The sequence below is a fragment of the Plectropomus leopardus genome, chromosome 5, assembly GCF_008729295.1.
Source record: "Plectropomus leopardus isolate mb chromosome 5, YSFRI_Pleo_2.0, whole genome shotgun sequence".
Lineage (NCBI taxonomy): Eukaryota > Metazoa > Chordata > Actinopteri > Perciformes > Serranidae > Plectropomus > Plectropomus leopardus.
In genome coordinates this window covers 316,409-334,502 of record NC_056467.1, presented here as the reverse complement: position 1 = coordinate 334,502, position 18,094 = coordinate 316,409, and the positions used below count along the sequence as shown (strand labels likewise).

The 18,094-nt window shown below is 39.1% G+C and overlaps 1 protein-coding gene across 1 annotated transcript in view; it reads right to left on the bottom strand.

Moving 5' to 3' along the window:
• The window catches only part of LOC121942823 (interleukin-1 receptor accessory protein), a 26,507-nt gene extending 13,788 nt beyond the window's left edge, over nt 1-12,719 (bottom strand). Inside the window, exons 1-4 of the mRNA XM_042486088.1 lie at nt 12,713-12,719; nt 8,402-8,484; nt 1,921-2,134; nt 924-1,007 (exon numbers count right to left, since the gene is read on the bottom strand). Of these exons, the coding sequence (XP_042342022.1) occupies nt 924-1,007; nt 1,921-2,134; nt 8,402-8,484; nt 12,713-12,714 (383 nt within the window). The 5' untranslated portion in view covers nt 12,715-12,719. The remainder of the gene's footprint in view (nt 1-923; nt 1,008-1,920; nt 2,135-8,401; nt 8,485-12,712) is intronic.
• Between the last annotated feature and the right edge of the window lie 5,375 nt (nt 12,720-18,094).

Sequence of the window (18,094 nt, the reverse complement as noted above, 5' to 3'; positions counted from 1 at the left end):
AAGCCGAGAGCGGCGAGCTGCAGGTCTGATCACTGAGCTGCTGCGTGGGCCGACGCAGCCACAAACCTTAAAACCATCCCGACAGTTTGAGGCACGATGCAAAAACATTAATGCTTTTTGTTTAATCAAATTTTACATTTTTTCTGAAATTAACTTTAAAAATTCTGCAGTAAAAATACTCAACCTGTTTTTTAATTTGGGGGCCACTTTTGCACAATGACAGCAGGGCGGGGCCAGTCAGAGCAGCCTCATACATGTGTCTGGGATTTTAGGACGTTTCAAGGATTTTAAGACATTTGTAGGATTTTAGGATGTTTCAAGACTTGTTGGACAATACAATGATTTAAGAAAAATATGTCAGATATTAACACATTTTAAGGGTTTTGGGAAACTTTTAGGATTTTAAGGATGTTTTCAGGATTTAAGAAAGTTTCTCGGAAAATAAGAAATTTCAGGCATTTTAATACATTTCTAGGATTTTAGCACAATTTTAGGATATTTTAGGGATTTTAGGACATTCCTCAGATTTTAGGATGTTTCTATGATTATGGGACGTGTCTAGGTTTTTAGGACATTTCAATGACTCCAGAACATTTCCGGGATTTTAGGATATTTCTAGTATTTTGGGACATTTCTCAGATTTTAGGACATCAGTGTCTCAGCTGTGTCCTCTGTCGGGGATGTAGGGGATCCTCCTCTGGCTCTTTTTTTGATCAACAAGCTCTATGTTGATGCTGTTTTATGTCTCTGACACCTAAAAAAAAGGGCTGGGGGCCACCAGGGGCTCTATCAGGGGCCCGATTTGGCCCGTGGGCCATAAGTTGAGCATCACTGCTGTATTCACTTCAGAGGAGAATTAGGTTGGAATCATCAAAGCTGATAAAACACTAAAATGCAAAGACAGTGAGGGGTTAACGTCTTACCGCAGCATGCAGATGTACTGTCCCGTGTCGGCGGCGGCGGCCGGCTCCAGCCACAGTCTGTCTCTGTCTCTGCTGAGCCCCGAGCTGCAGACCAGAATCACATCAGACGGTGAACGAGCGTAAATCAGATCCAATTAAAACGACATTAGAACAAAGCTGCTCTGACTCTGGTGACGCTAATCGAGCCGCTCGCCTCCAGAACACCACATTCTGAAATCGTTACAGCGCACCTCATCAGTCAGTTACTCTCAAAGCGGCTCGATCACTCTGAATGAGGCTGGACTGAGACGGCCGTCCTGCAGTCCAGCGGGGCTCTTCAGACCAGAGACTCCCAACTGATGCCGCCGGGGGCCACATTTCTCCTCAGTCATCAGTTCAACTTTTCTCAGAAAAATAAAGAGCACGGGGGCTTAAATCAGAACGATATCAAAGAAAATGCAAGAATAAACTGCAGTTAGTTAAGACCAGAGGACGGGCTGAGTCTGGACATCTGTAGGGATTTTTTTTTTAATTGCTTAAGTTTTTTTAAAAAAAAAAAAAAAAAAAGCATTTCTGCAAGTTTGGAAGGAGTGTTTCCTTTAAAAATATTGGATTTTTTTTTTACTTAATATTGGGGATTTTTAAAAAACTTTTTGCAATTTTCTTTAAAATATATACTATACTACTATAATACTTTAAAATATTAAGCGATTTTTTTTCTTTAAAATGTTTGGCAATGATTTTTTCCATGAAATAATTCTTTGGTAATTTCTAAAAAAAAAAGAAAAAAGAACTGGAAAGCAAGCTTACAGGTTTGGGAGACATGTTTCCTTTTAAAATAATTGGAGATTTTTAACCGAGAACAGGGCACTTAAATAGTTACAGTTCTCGAAAAAAAGGAAAAACTCTCTCACTCTCCAGCAGGAAACCACACTTCAAAATAAAAGCTACTTTACTGCAGATTTACTGTACTTTACTACTTGGTTAAGAATCAGCTGATAAGAGCTTCCTGTCGTACCTGTTGAACTTCCTGTTGTAGGGGATTGGCTGCTCCAGGTGCTGACCCTCAGGGACGCGGTACCAGACCAGGTTGTGTCCGGCGCTCTGGGTGGACGTGTAGTTATAGACGGAGGGATGAAAGAAAAGAGGACAGGAGAGCCAGCCGGCCTCACCCTCCAGGATCGAGACTGGCTCCCCCTCACGGGACTCCCCCCAGTCATAACATACAGGCTCTGAGGGGACACAGATTACACACATCAGTCCAACAGTCCTAACATACAGGCTCTGAGGGGACACAGATTACACACATCAGTCCAACAGTCCTAACATACAGGCTCTGAGGGGACACAGATTACACACATCAAATCCAACAGTTCCAACATACAGACTCTGAGGGGACACAGATTACACACATCAGTCCAACAGTTCCAACATACAGACTCTGAGGGGACACAGATTACACACATCAGTCCAACAGTCCTAACATACAGGCTCTGAGGGGACACACATCAGTCCAACAGTCCTTACATACGGACTCTGAGGGGACACACATCAGTCCAACAGTCCTAACATACGGACTCTGAGGGGACACACATCAGTCCAACAGTCCTAACATACGGACTCTGAGGGGACACACATCAGTCCAGCAGGCCCAACATACTGGCTCTGAGGGGACACAGATTACACACATCAGTCCAACAGGTCTGAGAAACATTCTAAAATCCTAGAAACATCCAAAAATGGTAAAAAAAAAATTCCTAAAATCACACAAACATCCTAAAATCCTTGCATGTGACACTTTGCAAAGTGCTTTGTTCTATAAATGTCTCGGTTTCCATGGTCACAAATGTTTTCCGTTATCTTTCGGTGCGATTCGAAGCTTTAGTGCCAAAGGTCAAACGAGCAAAAAAAACTTGTGGCTGTGGGGATGAAGTATTTTTTTAAAAGGAAGTAATGATGGAGCGGAGAGAAAGAGGAGCAGAGGGACGTCTCTCTGTCTCTGGATCTGGACCGGTCCAGGCCGTCTGGCTCTGATTTAGGGCTTTTATGGGAGAATCAAACAGAGCTTAGTGGATGTCGTCGTTAACTGGCCTTGTTAAAGGAACGACGTTATTACACTTCCATCTCATTAAAGGCCCGAAGCTCAGAGGGCAAAAAAGAGATAAATTACAAATTAAAACACCGAAACTCGTCAATCAGGCTCACAGAGGACATCAGTCCCACATCTGACCTCTGCTGCTGCAGCATCTGTTAAACTCAGTGTAAAATGCTAAAAACCAGATGTGTCTGAAATAACCAAACAGCCACAGTGAGAAACATGAAAACAGACTGCTGGTGTGTTTTGACCTCGACCTTCGGGCTGGAAATATCCCACACCGCCCTGATTTATTTCCGTCAGCTGGGAAAAGCGCTGACACACAATTCAGAGGAACATCAACTTCTGATTCAACAATTGCGCAACTTATTTCTGCTGTTTTTCAGAGTTCAAACACATTTTTACCGATAAATTTCCAGGACTTTTCCAGGCAAATTTTAAAGACCATAAACATTCACTGAAACAACAATCAATACTCTTCACTGGTTCTTTTTCATTATTACATTATAGCTTTTTAAAATACATATTTATTAAAAATAATAATACATTCTGAACAGAATTAGAAACAAATGTTTAATTTATTTCATTTTCCTAAAAATCACAGAAATGTCAATCAAACAAATCACGTCTTAAAATCAAAGAAATAATCCTCTAATAATAAAAAAATCATAGAAATGTCCTGAAATCCGAGAACTGTCCCAAAATCCTACAAAGATCCTAAAATCTGGCACATCCTAAAATCTTAGAAATGTCTGAAAAATCCTTAAAAGGTCCTAAAATACAAGAAACATCCTAAAATCACATAAATGTCAAAATACTTCTTTTTAATAACTATATAATAGCTTTTTAAAATACATATTAATTAAATAATAATAACAAATTCAGAACAGAATTAGAAACAAATATTTAAATATAATTCAGATTTGTTATTTATGACTTAGGAAAGAGAAATACAACTTTAAATGGTTGTATGTTATATTTATTTTTCTGCTGATTTTTAAGGATGGCATGTTTTTGTGTGGGTTTTTTTTTATTTTTGCAAATTCTTTTCTTTTTAAATTTTTGACAATTTTTCATTTGAAACTTTTTGGTGTTCGAATAAAATTGGCATTTTTTCCCTCTAAAACTCTTGGCAAATTTTGTTCTTTTAAAATGTTGTTTTTTGTTTTTAAATAACATTTTCTTACTGTAATTTTACTTTTTTTTTCTTTTGTTTTAACATTTTGTGTATTTTATTTTTTTAAAATTAAAAAAAAATCTTTTAAAAGTTTTTGGCAATATTCTTTTCTCCTAAAAATATTGTTTTTATTTCTTTTAAGATTTTATGTGATTTTTTTCAAAAGAAAATTGGTGCTTTTTTCCTCTAAATATTATAATTGATTTATTTTTCTTAAAGTTTTGCTATTTGTTTTCTTATAAAAAACAATTTAAGAAAACTGTTAAAATTTTATAAAACAGTGATTATTTTTTCTTTCTTTGCAATTTTTAAATAAATAATTTGGGCAATTTTTTTTCTTCAGAAATTCTTGTTGATTTTTTTTTTTTTTTTTAATGGCAATTTTTAAATGGCAAACCCATTCACTGTCTCATGGTTTCGGCTCAAGTCTTCAGTCTTCAGTCAGTCAGTCAGATCAGACACACAAAAACGCGCACACACACACACACACACTCCTGCAGGAGGATAACGATGCTGACTGTTCAATATGTTATAATAAAAGTGATGTTTAATGTGTTTTTTAGAGAAAGGTCTCCTCCAGTGTCTCACCACATACTCCCTCATATTCTGGGTCCCCGTCCTTGTCTCTGTCCCCGTCCTTGTCCCCGTCCCCGTCCTTTTCCCCGTCCCCGTACTCATCTTGATGTTAAAGCTCAGAACCTCGAGCGTCATGTTACTTTGTTACTTAAGTGTGAGACAGTTTGAGCTCCGCTTTGTTCTCTGGATCCTGAACTCTGAAGGCTGATTAATGGAGGCTCTCTGCACCTCCTGCACTGTGTGTGTGTGTGTGTGTGTGTGTGTGTGTGTGTGTGTGTGTGTGTGTGTGTGTGTGTGTGTGTGTGTGTGTGTGTGTGTGTGTGTGTCTGTGTGTGTGTGTGTGTGTGTCTGTGTGTGTGTGTGTCTGTGTGTGTGTGTGTGTGTGTGTGTGTGTGTGTGTGTGTGTGTGTGTGTGTGTGTGTGTGTGTGTGTGTGTGTGTGTGTGTGTGTGTGTGTGTGTGTGTGTGTGTGTGTGTGTGTGTGTGTGTGTGTGTGTGTGTGTGTGTGTGTGTGTGTGTGTGTGTGTGTCTGTGTCTGTGTGTGTGTGTGTGTGTGTGTTTGTGTGTGTGTGTGTGTGTGTGTGTGTGTGTCTGTGTGTGTGTGTGTGTGTGTGTGTGTGTGTGTGTGTTGGTAATTGACCTGTCAGTTTTTCCTGCCCAGAGTATTAGTCTTTCTATTAAAACCTTCTCCAACATCCCTCCTCCTCCTCCTCCTCCTCCTCCTCCTCCTCCTCCTCCTCCTCCTCCTCCCTCACTATCCAGCCATCCATCTCCAGTAATACCTTCATCCTCATCCGTCTGTCCGCCCCCCAGCTCCACTGTCCCTCCTCTCCACCTCCCTGCACTCACATCCTCTGCTCTGTGACTCTCAGGCTGAGCGGCTCAGTTTTAAAAACGACACCAGCTGACTAATAAACGCGTTCGATATTCCACTGAAAATATGAGACGCAGTAAAAAATGTTAATTTATATTTTCACTTGATCCAATGTGGGATCTTTGAGGCCGATACCGATTTTATGTTGGAAAAATACACCGATGGTGACGGATATAGTGAATTTTTGAGCTGGAATGACAATAGATCATTTCTACGTAGATTGTGTTCTGATTTTGCACCGATATGATTATGCAGAAGTACTCAGAGGGCTGCTAAATAACGAAATATAAAAATAAAATACACATCAGTGCTGTTTGGTCTTTGCTGACCATTTAAATAAAGAATAAATACAAAAAAATAAATAACTAAATTAAACATGAGTGCTGTTCAGTTTCAGTCAGTTGCTGAACATTTCCAAACCTCCGAGCATCGATTTCTGCATTTTATGGTCTGTAAAAAAGTTTTCTTATCCGCACATAGCGGAAAAAGTATACATCGATGCTGATATGCTCCAACATGTTTTTGAAAGGCTCATATCGGCCGATAATATCGGCTGACCGATAAATCGGTCGGGCTCTAATTTTCACAGTGTCTGTTTGGAAACTACAGACGTGATCATGTTTGAATAATTCTCTAAAATCATCATCAGCATACAACGGGATGATGCGTGAATATTTCTTTAAAAACGATATCTTTGTTATGTCTTGTTTGGGTCTTTGGCTCAATGATAAAGTATTAAAGAAAAGTAATCAACTGATCACATGACATGCCTCCATTTTTCTCATATTTCATGTCTCTTATCTGAACAGAAAACAACTGTGGCAACTGTGTTTCAGCTATTAAATGCTATAAAATGTATTAAATACTAAATGTATGCTATGCTATTAATGCTTTTCTGCTCTCTCGATTAAAAATGTATGACGTTTCAAATGAATTCTTTCAATGAATAGCCTAAAATGATGCTATTTTTGTTACGCCGAGATCTCAAATTAATTATGTCGTTGTTATAGAAAATATTCTGTTATCTCTAAAAAAAAAAGTATGACTGTATGGCAGCTTAGGGCTTCCGTACATTATGATGCAGTGAATCAGCCTGGTTTGTTTCACACGATACTGCAATTAAAAAAAATCTATTCAGTCCAGCTTGATGAGTTTTTAAACCCTGAAGGTTTGACGTCTGCAGTTTCCCCGAAGACTCAGAAATAACTGAGCGTCACATCATGAAGCTGCAGGACATTAAACACGTTTCTGTGAGCAGCAGTTTGTTGCTGCAAAAACGTTTTTTTTCCCCAAAGGATTCATCCACGTTTCATCTCATTTCATTCAGCTCCACCCGCCTGCCTGCTCCCCCCTCACTACATCCATCCTCACCTCCGCCTGCAGCCTCCCCCTGCAGCCTCCCCTTGCAGCCTCCCCCTGCAGCCTCCCCCTGCAGCCTCCCCCTACAGCCTCCCCTTGCAGCCTCCCCCTTACAGCCTCCCCTTTGCAGCCTCCCCCCTACAGCCTCCCCTTGCAGCCTCCCCCTGCAGCCTCCCCTTGCAGCCTCCCCCCTGCAGCCTCCCCCCTGCAGCCTCCCCCTTACAGCCTCCCCTTGCAGCCTCCCCCTGCAGCCTCCCCCTTACAGCCTCCCCTTTGCAGCCTCCCCCCTACAGCCTCCCCTTGCAGCCTCCCCCTGCAGCCTCCCCTTGCAGCCTCCCCTGCAGCCTCCCTTGCAGCCTCCCCCCTGCAGCCTCCCCCCTGCAGCCTCCCCTTACAGCCTCCCCTTTGCAGCCTCCCCTTGCAGCCTCCCCCTGCAGCCTCCCCCCTCAGACAGTGTTACAAATGTCCTTCGTCTCTCTGGGACCATCCGTTCCTCGTCCCCGCGGGGCCGGAGCTTCAGCTTTAATTAACCCCTCTTCTGCAGAGTTGCTCAGCATCAGCAAGTGAATTTTTTTTACCTTCCATGCAGCTCACAATGTGGAAAGTAAAAATGTTTTTAAAAAGTCCCGATTATCATATTTCATGTTTTTGATTCCCTCACAAAGACCGAACCACACAGCTGTTAGTCTGCATTTACATTAAAATGAATAAAATCAGACAGTTTCAGAGTTTAAAGAGAGCAGCCAGAGGAAACCTCTGAAAATCAGTTTTCAGCTGTTAAACTGGACTGACGTCACGACACAGTTTCCATTAACCCTCGGATTGTTAAAAAAAAAACAAAAAAAGAAAAAATTTTCTTCCTCTTAATTTTTTAAGTGATTTTTCTTTTTACAATTCCTTTTTTCTTTTTAAAATTTTGTGTATTTTATTTTTTTAAAAATGACTTTTTTTTCTTAAAAGTGTTTACGCTGGCGAAAAAGCCATATTTGACAAAACTGCAGTCGATCAAATCAAATTTTATTTGTATCTAATAATTTAGAAACAAACTGAATGCAATTCAATTTAGTATTCCTTTATTATTTCTATATCATCGACTTTTATTACTTAAACTGCCTTTTGAGATCTGCTGGATTTACCACTTTTACGCCTTTATTTGCTTTATTCTTTTTGACGTTTTGTTGTTTTTGTTTGACTCCTCTCGACCTTTCTCTGTTTGCCGTGTTTGTTGATGTTTATTTTAATGTTTATTTTATTATTCTGAGGTCATATATAAATAAATATTATTATTATTTATTGATTTATTTTATTAAGTGCTTCACAGTTTGATTGAAAAAAAAAAAAAAAAACACCATATGAAATTAGCAAAAATAGATGTGTAATCTTCTAACGAGCTCCAATCATGACCCGGCTGTCACTCACCTGACGGCTCAGACTGACTGACGGCTGCTGTGATCCCGCCCACCAGCACCGAGAGGAAGAGGAGGCCGGAGACGAAGGACGCCCTGCAGAGGGACGGAGACACTGTTAAAGCTCTCTGTGGTCACTTCACGCTGGTTTGTTTCAGAGGAAAATGTCTCAACGTGCTCAAAGTTTTTACAGGATTTTCCCAAAAGAGGACAAAATAAAAACTGTCAAAGTACGAATGCTGCTCTCAGGGAGGAAGTGAAGCTCCGCCTGTCCTCTCTCTGTCTCTCTGTTTGTCTGTCTCTGTCTCTCTTTCTCTCTGTCTGTCTGTCTGTCTGTCTCTGTCTGTTTCTGTTCGTCTCTCTGTCTCTGTCTGTCTCTGTCTGTTCGTCTCTCTGTCTCTGTCTGTCTCTGTCTGTTTCTGTCTCTGTCTGTTTCTGTCTCTGTCTGTCTCTCTGTCTCTGTCCGTCTCTGTCTGTTTCTGTCCATCTCTCTGTCTCTCTCTCTCTCTGTCTCTGCCTGTTTCTGTCTCTCTCTCTGTCTCTCTCTCTGTCTGTCTATCTTTCTCTTTGTCTCTGTCTGTCTTCTCTCTCTTGCTTTGTCTCTGTCTGTCTTCTCTTACTCTGTCTCAAAGGGACGGATGGAGAGACAGACGGAGAGACAAACAAAGAGACAGACAGAGAGAAAGACGGAGAGACAATGTGTCATGGAGGACGATCAGGCAGAGCGAGTGGATCCAGGAGGGACATTCAGAAACCAGAGCTGCTCCACAACACCATCCATCACACACACACACACGCACGCACGCACGCACGCACGCACGCGCGCACACTCACACACACACACACACACACACACACACACTGAACGGATCTCAGTAAACCCTCCTCTGTGTGTGTGTGTGTGTGTGTGAGTGTGTGTGTATTTAAGCGTGTAAACACACACTAACAGGTATGAGACGACAATAACAAGCCTCGCCCCAGAGGATTCTGGGTATTTAATTACTCATTTTCAGGCGCTCGTTCACACAAACAAACACTCAGCAGTTTCCTCTGAGCGAGAGGAAATCACGTTTCACACTCGGATCATCGCTCAGCATCTTCATTCGCTGTTTTTAATTTACGACGTTTTCATCTGCTTTATGACCCGCCCACAACGCAGATTTTTAAATCTAATTTGATGTTTTTGGCTCGTTCAGTTTGTAAATGTAACACGAGGACTTTGGACTTTCGGACAAATACACACCGCTGAGGCCTCAGCGGCTGCTTCACACCGTACGGAGGCCCTGAGGGTCAAACGGTAGAAAACAATATTGTTTTGGATTTATTTATTTATTTTTTGTGTATATAAATAATAAAAGATGAGCAAGGAATGAGTACAAAGTACAAGAACGTTACCTAAAAATAATTAATTTAAAAGAAAAATTAAAACAAAAATTTTAAAAAATGGCCAGGAAAAGTGCTTAAAAATATGATTCTGTAACAGAATTTTAAAAATGCAATTATGAAAATGATGAATATAATTTTTTTTACCCCCCGAAACATTTCTTCCAGCTTTTTCGAAGTATTTTTTTTACAATCTATTAGTTTTTGGAACATTTCTTACAAAGTGGCTCTTTGCCTTTTTCCCAAGTTTTGAAAGAAATTGCACCAATTAGCTTACAAACTCTTTTTTTTTTTTTTTTTTGCTTGTTTTGTCAGTAAATGTAACACGAGGACTTTGGACTCTCAGACAAACACACACCGCTGAGGCCTCGTGCTGCTTCACACCCTACGGAGGCCCCCCGGGGGTCAGATGGTAGAAAACAATATTTTGGATTGTTTTGGGCTGCAAATATTAGATAATGAAGGAAAGCCCTGATAATGAATTAAAAAAGAGAAGACATGACCCAAAAAGTAGCAGGAAATTAGTAAAAAGTATTCTAAAAAATTAAAAACAAAAATCAAGAAAACAACCTGAACAAAGTGCCTAAAATAATGATTGTGTGACATCATTTTAAAATGTAATTATGAATATATTTTTATCTTTTTTCCTCGCTATTTAAAACTAATTTTCTTCCAACATTTAATTTGTGGAATATTTCGTACCTAGTTGCTAACTGCCTTTTTCCAATGATTTTTAAAAAATGGCATCAAATGACTTACTCAGAATTCAAAGATTTATAAATATTTGTAAAACGCGAGCGTGAACATGAGCGTCAGCCACTAAATTTACCCGACAAAAATAACGTGTGGTCTGCAGAAACGTACAGCGCCAACATTTATTCTGGCGACCGGGCTGCAACCTGTGTTTTCTATAATACCGATTATGCAACATGTTCCGGTTATATTTCTGCAAAACTGCGTTGACTCTGCGACAGACTCGAGAGAGCCAAAGTCACCGACGTGTCTGTACTTTCTGAAGGTCGTGAAAATGATCAGCAGTCGTGTTTTTGGGCCTCCAGCTTTCACTGACATCATGTGACGCTTTTGAATGTGGGCTTTTCTGGGCTCAGCCAGGTCTGGATTTTGACTAAAATCATCCAAAATTTCCTGAAGAAAAAAAAAACGCTGCTCACTGAACCGCCGGAGCAGCAACCTGCAGACTGTAAACGCGGATCAATCAGCTGCAGGAACAGAGCTGATCGGCTGATCAATACCAGCTTTCCACTGGAGTGAGCGTGCAGACGGCCGCTGCGTTTATGTGTCTGTTCATCACAGCTGTTAGTTCACAGTCAAATAAATGAGGAGGATTTACGGCGGCGCTTCAGAAACGTCACAAATGTTCCTCCTCCTGCTCCCATGATGCCTCAGCGCGGCTGCAAGGTTGAAATTTTAAGAATTTATTTAAAAATAAATTGTGCAACATGTAAATGTAAATGTGTTTTTATGTTGCATAAACTGTACAAACAACATTTCCTTTTGCTTTTCATGCTCAAAAGGGAGTCAGAGGGATAACGCAGGAAAAATATACATTATCTAATGAAATGGATGCAGAAAAGCATTAGAACTGCATATCTGAATATAATTTAGGGACTGTTTGTTATTTATCGGGGGGGGGGGGCATGTCAAATAGTTTTTAAGCACTGCGGAGGGACATACAACTTTAAATGGCTTAAATTTGCATTTATTTTATTTATTTATTTATTTTTATTTTATTTTATTTTTTTTTTTTGTTGTTTATTTAAAGAAAAATAACTGGACTATTTTTTTTTCATTAAAAGTTTTTTTTTTTTTTTTTTTTAGGAAAAAGAGAGCTCACACACTGCAGGGCTCCAATAATCCAAATTATTTAATGCAAGACAGTGATGTTTAGAGCACACTTGCTCTTCATCAGACTCAATTTTTCTTCTTAAACTTTATTTTGGTGATTTTAAACAAACACGGTCAAATCAATGAAGATTGGCAGCATTTTCAAATATGTCATAAATATTCCTTCTCCTGCTGTAATGATGCTCAGTGCTGCTGCAGAATTTGTGAAAATGGGATAAAGTAAAATAATTGTAAATATCATATGTTATGTGAAGATCATGATGAGGATGAGGATGCCTGCTGATGATGATGATGAAGAGGCAGGTGGACTGCAGTGTGTTTCTGCTGATCTCTGCAGATTCATCAAACTGATGTGATTGACTATAATCTGATTATCAGAGCGGATCGATGGAGGACACTCACTCTGCTAACAGGCAGCTGGTGAGGGGGAAAATCTTCATTTAAAAAGTCATCATGTTAAAAAAAAAGGGACCATCTTATAAACATACTGAAATTAACTTTTTGTACATTTTAAGACATTTTTACTCATATTTAGAGTCTTGTGAAAAATTCGGCTCAGATATAATTCAGCAAAAAAAAAAAAACATTTTTCTTTCAACAAATGTGAACTTTCAAGACTGTTTTCACTGGGAGCTTACTGTCAGCTGCCAAATACGGAGTATTTGGGTTTTTTGGAAATCCAGGCAAATTGTTTATTTATTAATGGGAATGCCGAAATGTATAACACATTAGCGTATTTAAAGATAATGTGTCTTGTGCCCTTTGTTTTTACGCACTGGTGAAAAATAACCGACAAAACGATAAATTTAGCATTTTTTTAAAGGAATTCCGCACGCAGGACTCCTAAATGCAAGAACCTCAAATGCAGGTCTATTTTTGGCTAACGTGTTGAAGATGTTCAGTCTTCGGTGTGATTTTCGTTTTCAAAACGACTGTCGGTGAATTAAACCACAGAAATACCTTCAAAAATCATAAAAATTTAACATGACTGCAACAGCAGCACTGGCGCCGCACCAGCCTCCGCTGAGAAAAACCACAAATTTAGAGAATGAAGCCCAGCGGGAGGGTGACTTACATTAGGAGGAGGTCGGGAGGTCTGCTCGGTGTCTGCCCGGGGAGGGAGCGACCTGTCCGGCTCTTTACAGCTGAGAGGTCCCGGTGGGCGGGTCCGGTCTGTGGGGGGTGCCCCGAGTGTGTGAGTGTGTGTGTGTGTGTGTGTGTGTGTGTGTGTGTGTGTGTGTGTGTGTGTGTGTGTGTGTGTGTGTGTGTGTGTGTTTGTGTGGCTATGTGTGTGTGACAGTCCGAGCTGCTCTCTCTCTCTCTCTCCTCTCTCTCTCTCTACACACACACACACACCACACACACACAACACACACACTCCACACTCTCAGCCTCCGGTTGGCTCCGCAGCACCGGGAGCTCTGATGATTAACGGCCCGGTGGCAGAGCTCGGTCACGGCAGTAAATCTCCGGGAGTAACGGGCCGGTCCCCCCCGGTGGTCCGGGAAGTCTTCCAGCGCGAGGAGCCCGTCCGTCTGTCCGTCAGGATGATAAACGCGCCCCGCGAGACCGTCACCTGTTCATTAACTAATTCATTAATTAATTAAAAGGCGGCGAAGTGTGGCAACCGTCAGCGACAGGAACCAAAAAAAAACAGAGAAGCGACAGAACAACAGACGGACGGAAACGGACTCGAGCTCTCGCTCACTAAAACACGCAGAAACTGTTTCCGGTTTTAAATCTGCGTCAGAAGCGCAAAAACTGATAAAAAGCGATAAAAGTTGCGGCGGCACTGAGCGGTGTGTTTTCTGTGTGCGTGTGTGTGTGTGTGTTTGTGTGCATTTAGGAAGTACAAGTTTCATGTATTCCGGTTGACGCTCCTCCCCCTCCTCCTCCTCCTCCTCCTCGGTTGCGACATCGATCGGAGATTTCCGCACAGCGCGAGGCGGCCAATCACTAAAACTGATCAAACACTAATAATCAAAATATTTGTGCTGCAGAGTCTCAATAATATCCGTTACTGACATACAACTACAGCTGCTGCGGAATAATCAGCAGACGAGCACATATTCAGTTTTAAAGAACTTCTGTCAGAGAAATAAATAACTCAATCAATAAATTCAAAAATCCACAAATTTAATTCGCCAAAAAAAAAATCATCAAAATTATTATATATTATTAAGTTATTATTATATATTTATAATATTTTATATATTATATTATATTTTCACACACCAGTACATACATATTTATAAATATCTACATGTGTTTGTTTGTGTGTTGTTTTTGCAGCATGTATTTTAGGTGTGAAAACAGAAGCACAATGCACATATTCTTATTTTTAATCACTTCTTACTTTCATATTTTTTTTTTTCTTCTCTGTTTTTCACATCAGAGCTGAAGTAACGTGTCTCTGTTTCCACCTGAGGATCAGTGAAGTGTTTCTGATTCCCATTTCAATCTGAAAAGTAACTAAAAATCGAAGTAAATGTGTTCAGCTACTTTGCAGCTCTGAGTATTACCACTAAAATAACATTAATATATTTAAATATATTTACATGTTTGACAGTCAGTCACGTGCTCGTGTTTGCAGCTGTTTGACACGTTTTTTTCCTGATGTGACGTCTCCCCCTCGTGGCCAAGAGCTTTAACTACAGGCGAAGCACAAAATAACAGATTTATTATGATGCGTTTTAGTTTGTGTTGATATCTAATACGTCATTATATGATTATATCATATATGTATTTCATACCAAAAACTCTAAATTCAGTGTGTTTAGAGCTTTAAAGAAGTTAGGGATGGACAAAATTGCCACATTGAGTTAAATTATCATGATTTAAATCTGAAGTTGTGTTTTAAAATCACAGTTAAGGAGAATAAATACGTTTAAAACACACAACATTAACAAAAATAGAGCTAAACACACCCAAAATACTGTCAACATAAAAAAAAAATCAATTTAAATATAAAAGAAAAATCTAATTTTAGGATGTTAACAAGATCAAATCTGAAGTTTTAAGGCAGTTAAAGTTTATTAATGCTGTTAATTTTATAAAAACAGTATAAATGTGTGTTATTTGTGTTGTATATTAAATGTTAAATGAAGTTATATGGATGTTTACTGGTTCTTATGGAGCACCGAGTCAGAAAATCAGGTTAACATTATGTTTGTCTTTAAGCTGCTTCACAATTAAAGTCTTAAAGCTACTTCACAGTAAAAGTCTTAAAGCTCCTTCACAGTAAAAACCCTAACGATGCTCCACAATAAAAGTCTTCCAATTAAAATGTTTTCAAGTAAAAGTCCTAAAAAAATAAAAAATCCTCAAAAGAAAAGTCCTATAAATGCTTCACAGTAAAAGTCACAAAGTTGCTTCACAATAAAAAGTCCTGACAGTGCATCAAGTAAAAGTCTTAAAACCCTTTTAAAGTAAAAGTTCCAAAACTCCTTCACAGTAAAAGTCTCGAAGCTCCTTCACAGTAAGTCTTAAAGCCCCTTCACAGTAAAAGTCTCAAAGCTCCTTCAGAGTAAAAGTTTTAAAGCTCTTTCACAGTAAAAACCCTAGCGATGCTTCACAATAGTCTTACAAATAAAAATTCTTCAAGTAAAAGTCCTAAAAACAAAAAATCCTCAAAGTAAAAGTTCTATAAATGCTTCACAGTAAAAGTCACAACGTTGCTTCACAATAAAAGTCCTTAAGCTGCTCTACAGTAAGAGACTAAAAGATACTTCATAATAAAAGTCAGAACAATGCTTCCCTGAAAAAGTCCTAAAGTTGCTTCACAATAAAAGTGTTAAAGTTGCGTGTCTAAAGTCGTGTTTCTGCAGTTTCAGTGGAGCAGCTGCAGAGAGGAAGTCTGGGATTCTGTTGTGTTAATAAATGTTGATCTAAATCTACATTTGCACGTTTTCTTTGTTACTGATGATGTTATTATTTTTAGTTTCAGCTCTCCCTGAAGAACAAAGATAGATGGTGTTGTTGTCTCTGTTGCAGCTCTTCTCGTCGCTGCGATGTCAGCCGAGGGTTTTAGCAGCGGCAGAGTCGTGTTTTTGTGTCGCTCCTCGTTAAAATTGGATGAAGCTCTTAAGACATCAGGAGTCGTCTGTAAAGTGGAAAGCAGCTGCAGAGTGTATTTCTGCTGCCGGAGCAGATGCTCGCAGAGCTTTTAGCCCGTCTGTCCGACTTTGTGTTTTTCACTTTGCTGCAGGAAGAACAGAGAGCTTTTAATAAGACAGCAGCAGCCGAAACCACGAAAAACCACTTTAGACTGTGACCACAAACCGTCTCTGCTGCACTCATCGCTGCTGCTCCTCCGCTTTCTAACATCCGCCTGACCACACTAACAGGGCTTTTATTTTGAAATTGACTCTGGGAGTAACAATACACTGAGAAAAAAACACATAAGAAAACACACTGATTTTTTTATGATTAATTTTAATTGTGTTAGCTCTGCACATTAATTTCTGGCACTTTTGCTCTTTAAATAAACTAAAACTTCATTGCATTAAATCTTAATAAAAAGGAAGCGTTGAGGTTATCTGCACGCTGAATATTGAAAGCTTGTAAAACTTTCATGATAAAACATTTAACCCACTGAAACTGAGCAGATTATGTACTACCATGTTGTACTCCTTGCATTGTATTTTGTCATTTTATTCCATCTTATTTAATTTTTCTTAGCCCTTTGTTGTTGTACAGGATTGCTGAAATTGTGATGAAGAAAATAATTTATGGAATGATGAATAAAATGAGATTAGAGATATTTCTCCACGATTAAGATAAAAGATTTGAAACTTGAACTGCAATTATTGTCATTATGTATTATTATTTATCAGTTTTTATATATATTCAAATATTATATCAATACATGGGATGAGCTATGCATGATGAGAAGGAATATGATGACAATAAAAGTAAAAAATAAATAAATAAATTAGTAAAAACTACAAGAAAAAAAACCTGAAAATTATTTTTTTTAAAAAGAAAAAATAAAGAAAAACAACAAGAGAGTGACCTGGAATGAGTGCTTACAATTTATGATATTTAAAAAGAAATTTCAACATTACATGAGCTATGTAAAGTAGTAGTTAAAGGGAAAAAAAGAAAGTAGTTAAAGAACAACAAAAAAAATTAAAGTTGAAAAAAAAACCCATAAAGAAATGACCTGGAAAAAGGCTTTTCCAAACGATAATAATTTTGCAGCATAATTTTAAATATGTAATTATGATCATTATAAACATAACATTTATGTTTTAAACTGTACATGCCCCCTTAAAAATGAATAAATGAATAAATAAATGAATAAATAAATACACTGAAGTAACTCCCTACAACCTGAGGTCTGGATTTTCAAATTAAGATCAGCTGCAGTTTTATTATCATTAATAACAGAAGAAACACTCAGATCCTTTACAGGAATTAAGTAAAACTACAACAAAAACAAGAAAAAAAGGTGAAAAGACTCCACTTTGAGTAAAAGTCCAGTATTTAAAACCTCCCTGTAGTAAAAATCTGTGTGTTGCAGTATAACGTTTTTGGGTAAACTGCTGCGTTAAGACGCTCGGTCCCGATGTGGAGTGAAATTTGGGAGCTCAGTAGTGACTGCGTCTCTGAAGCAGACGTCTCAGAGTCGCGTCCCCTCGGGCCTCGTGATGTAACTCCATAGTCCTCCTAATTTACTGTTACCTCTGCTCTGCACTCCTCTCATCCCCCTCATCTTTTATTCAAGAGGAACCATTTCATTCTCAGAGTTTGACGTTTTAACATTTAACAAGCTCAACTTTAGCTTTTCTTTTACCAGCAGGGACGCTGACGTGGAGCTCACGCTTTTCAGAGGTGCGTTTCCTGCAGGAAGAAAATGGTACGAAGCGTCACTGAAGAGCTGAAAACCTGATGAAGACTCAACGTCAGCAGAGTCTGATGGCGTGACTTCGTCTGGACTTCAGCTCACTGACTTTAACTGGTGTTAACTGTTTAAATCCTCTCAAAAGACACTGAGCAGCAAGGAAGCTTGAAGAAAACAAGTTAAAAACAAAGTGTTTCACGTCACCAAACGTGGCTGTTTTGTAGCTACCGCTCGTTTTTTGTCTAGTGGGAAGTTTTTAAACTTTTCTCAGCAGCAAGAGAAGTCTGCTTTTCCAACGGACATCATGGCACAAAAGTCCAGACATTATGGGGAATCACTACTTTTCCAGTGGGGATAGTGGCCAAAAAATAAATAAATGAATAAATAAATAATACATGTTTTCATTTCTCAGTTTTTCCAGAGGGAATAATGGATTTAAAAAACACTCAAAACAAAAACAGCTGATTTTTTCATTGCAGCTTTTTCATTTTTATTGAAACATTGCCGCGTTTCCAGCAAGCAGCAAGCGCTTTTGTAGCGGTGATAGTGCCACAAAAAGTGGTTGTTTCATTCAGAAACATCGCTCCTTCTGCTGCAGGGATAGTGGCGGCA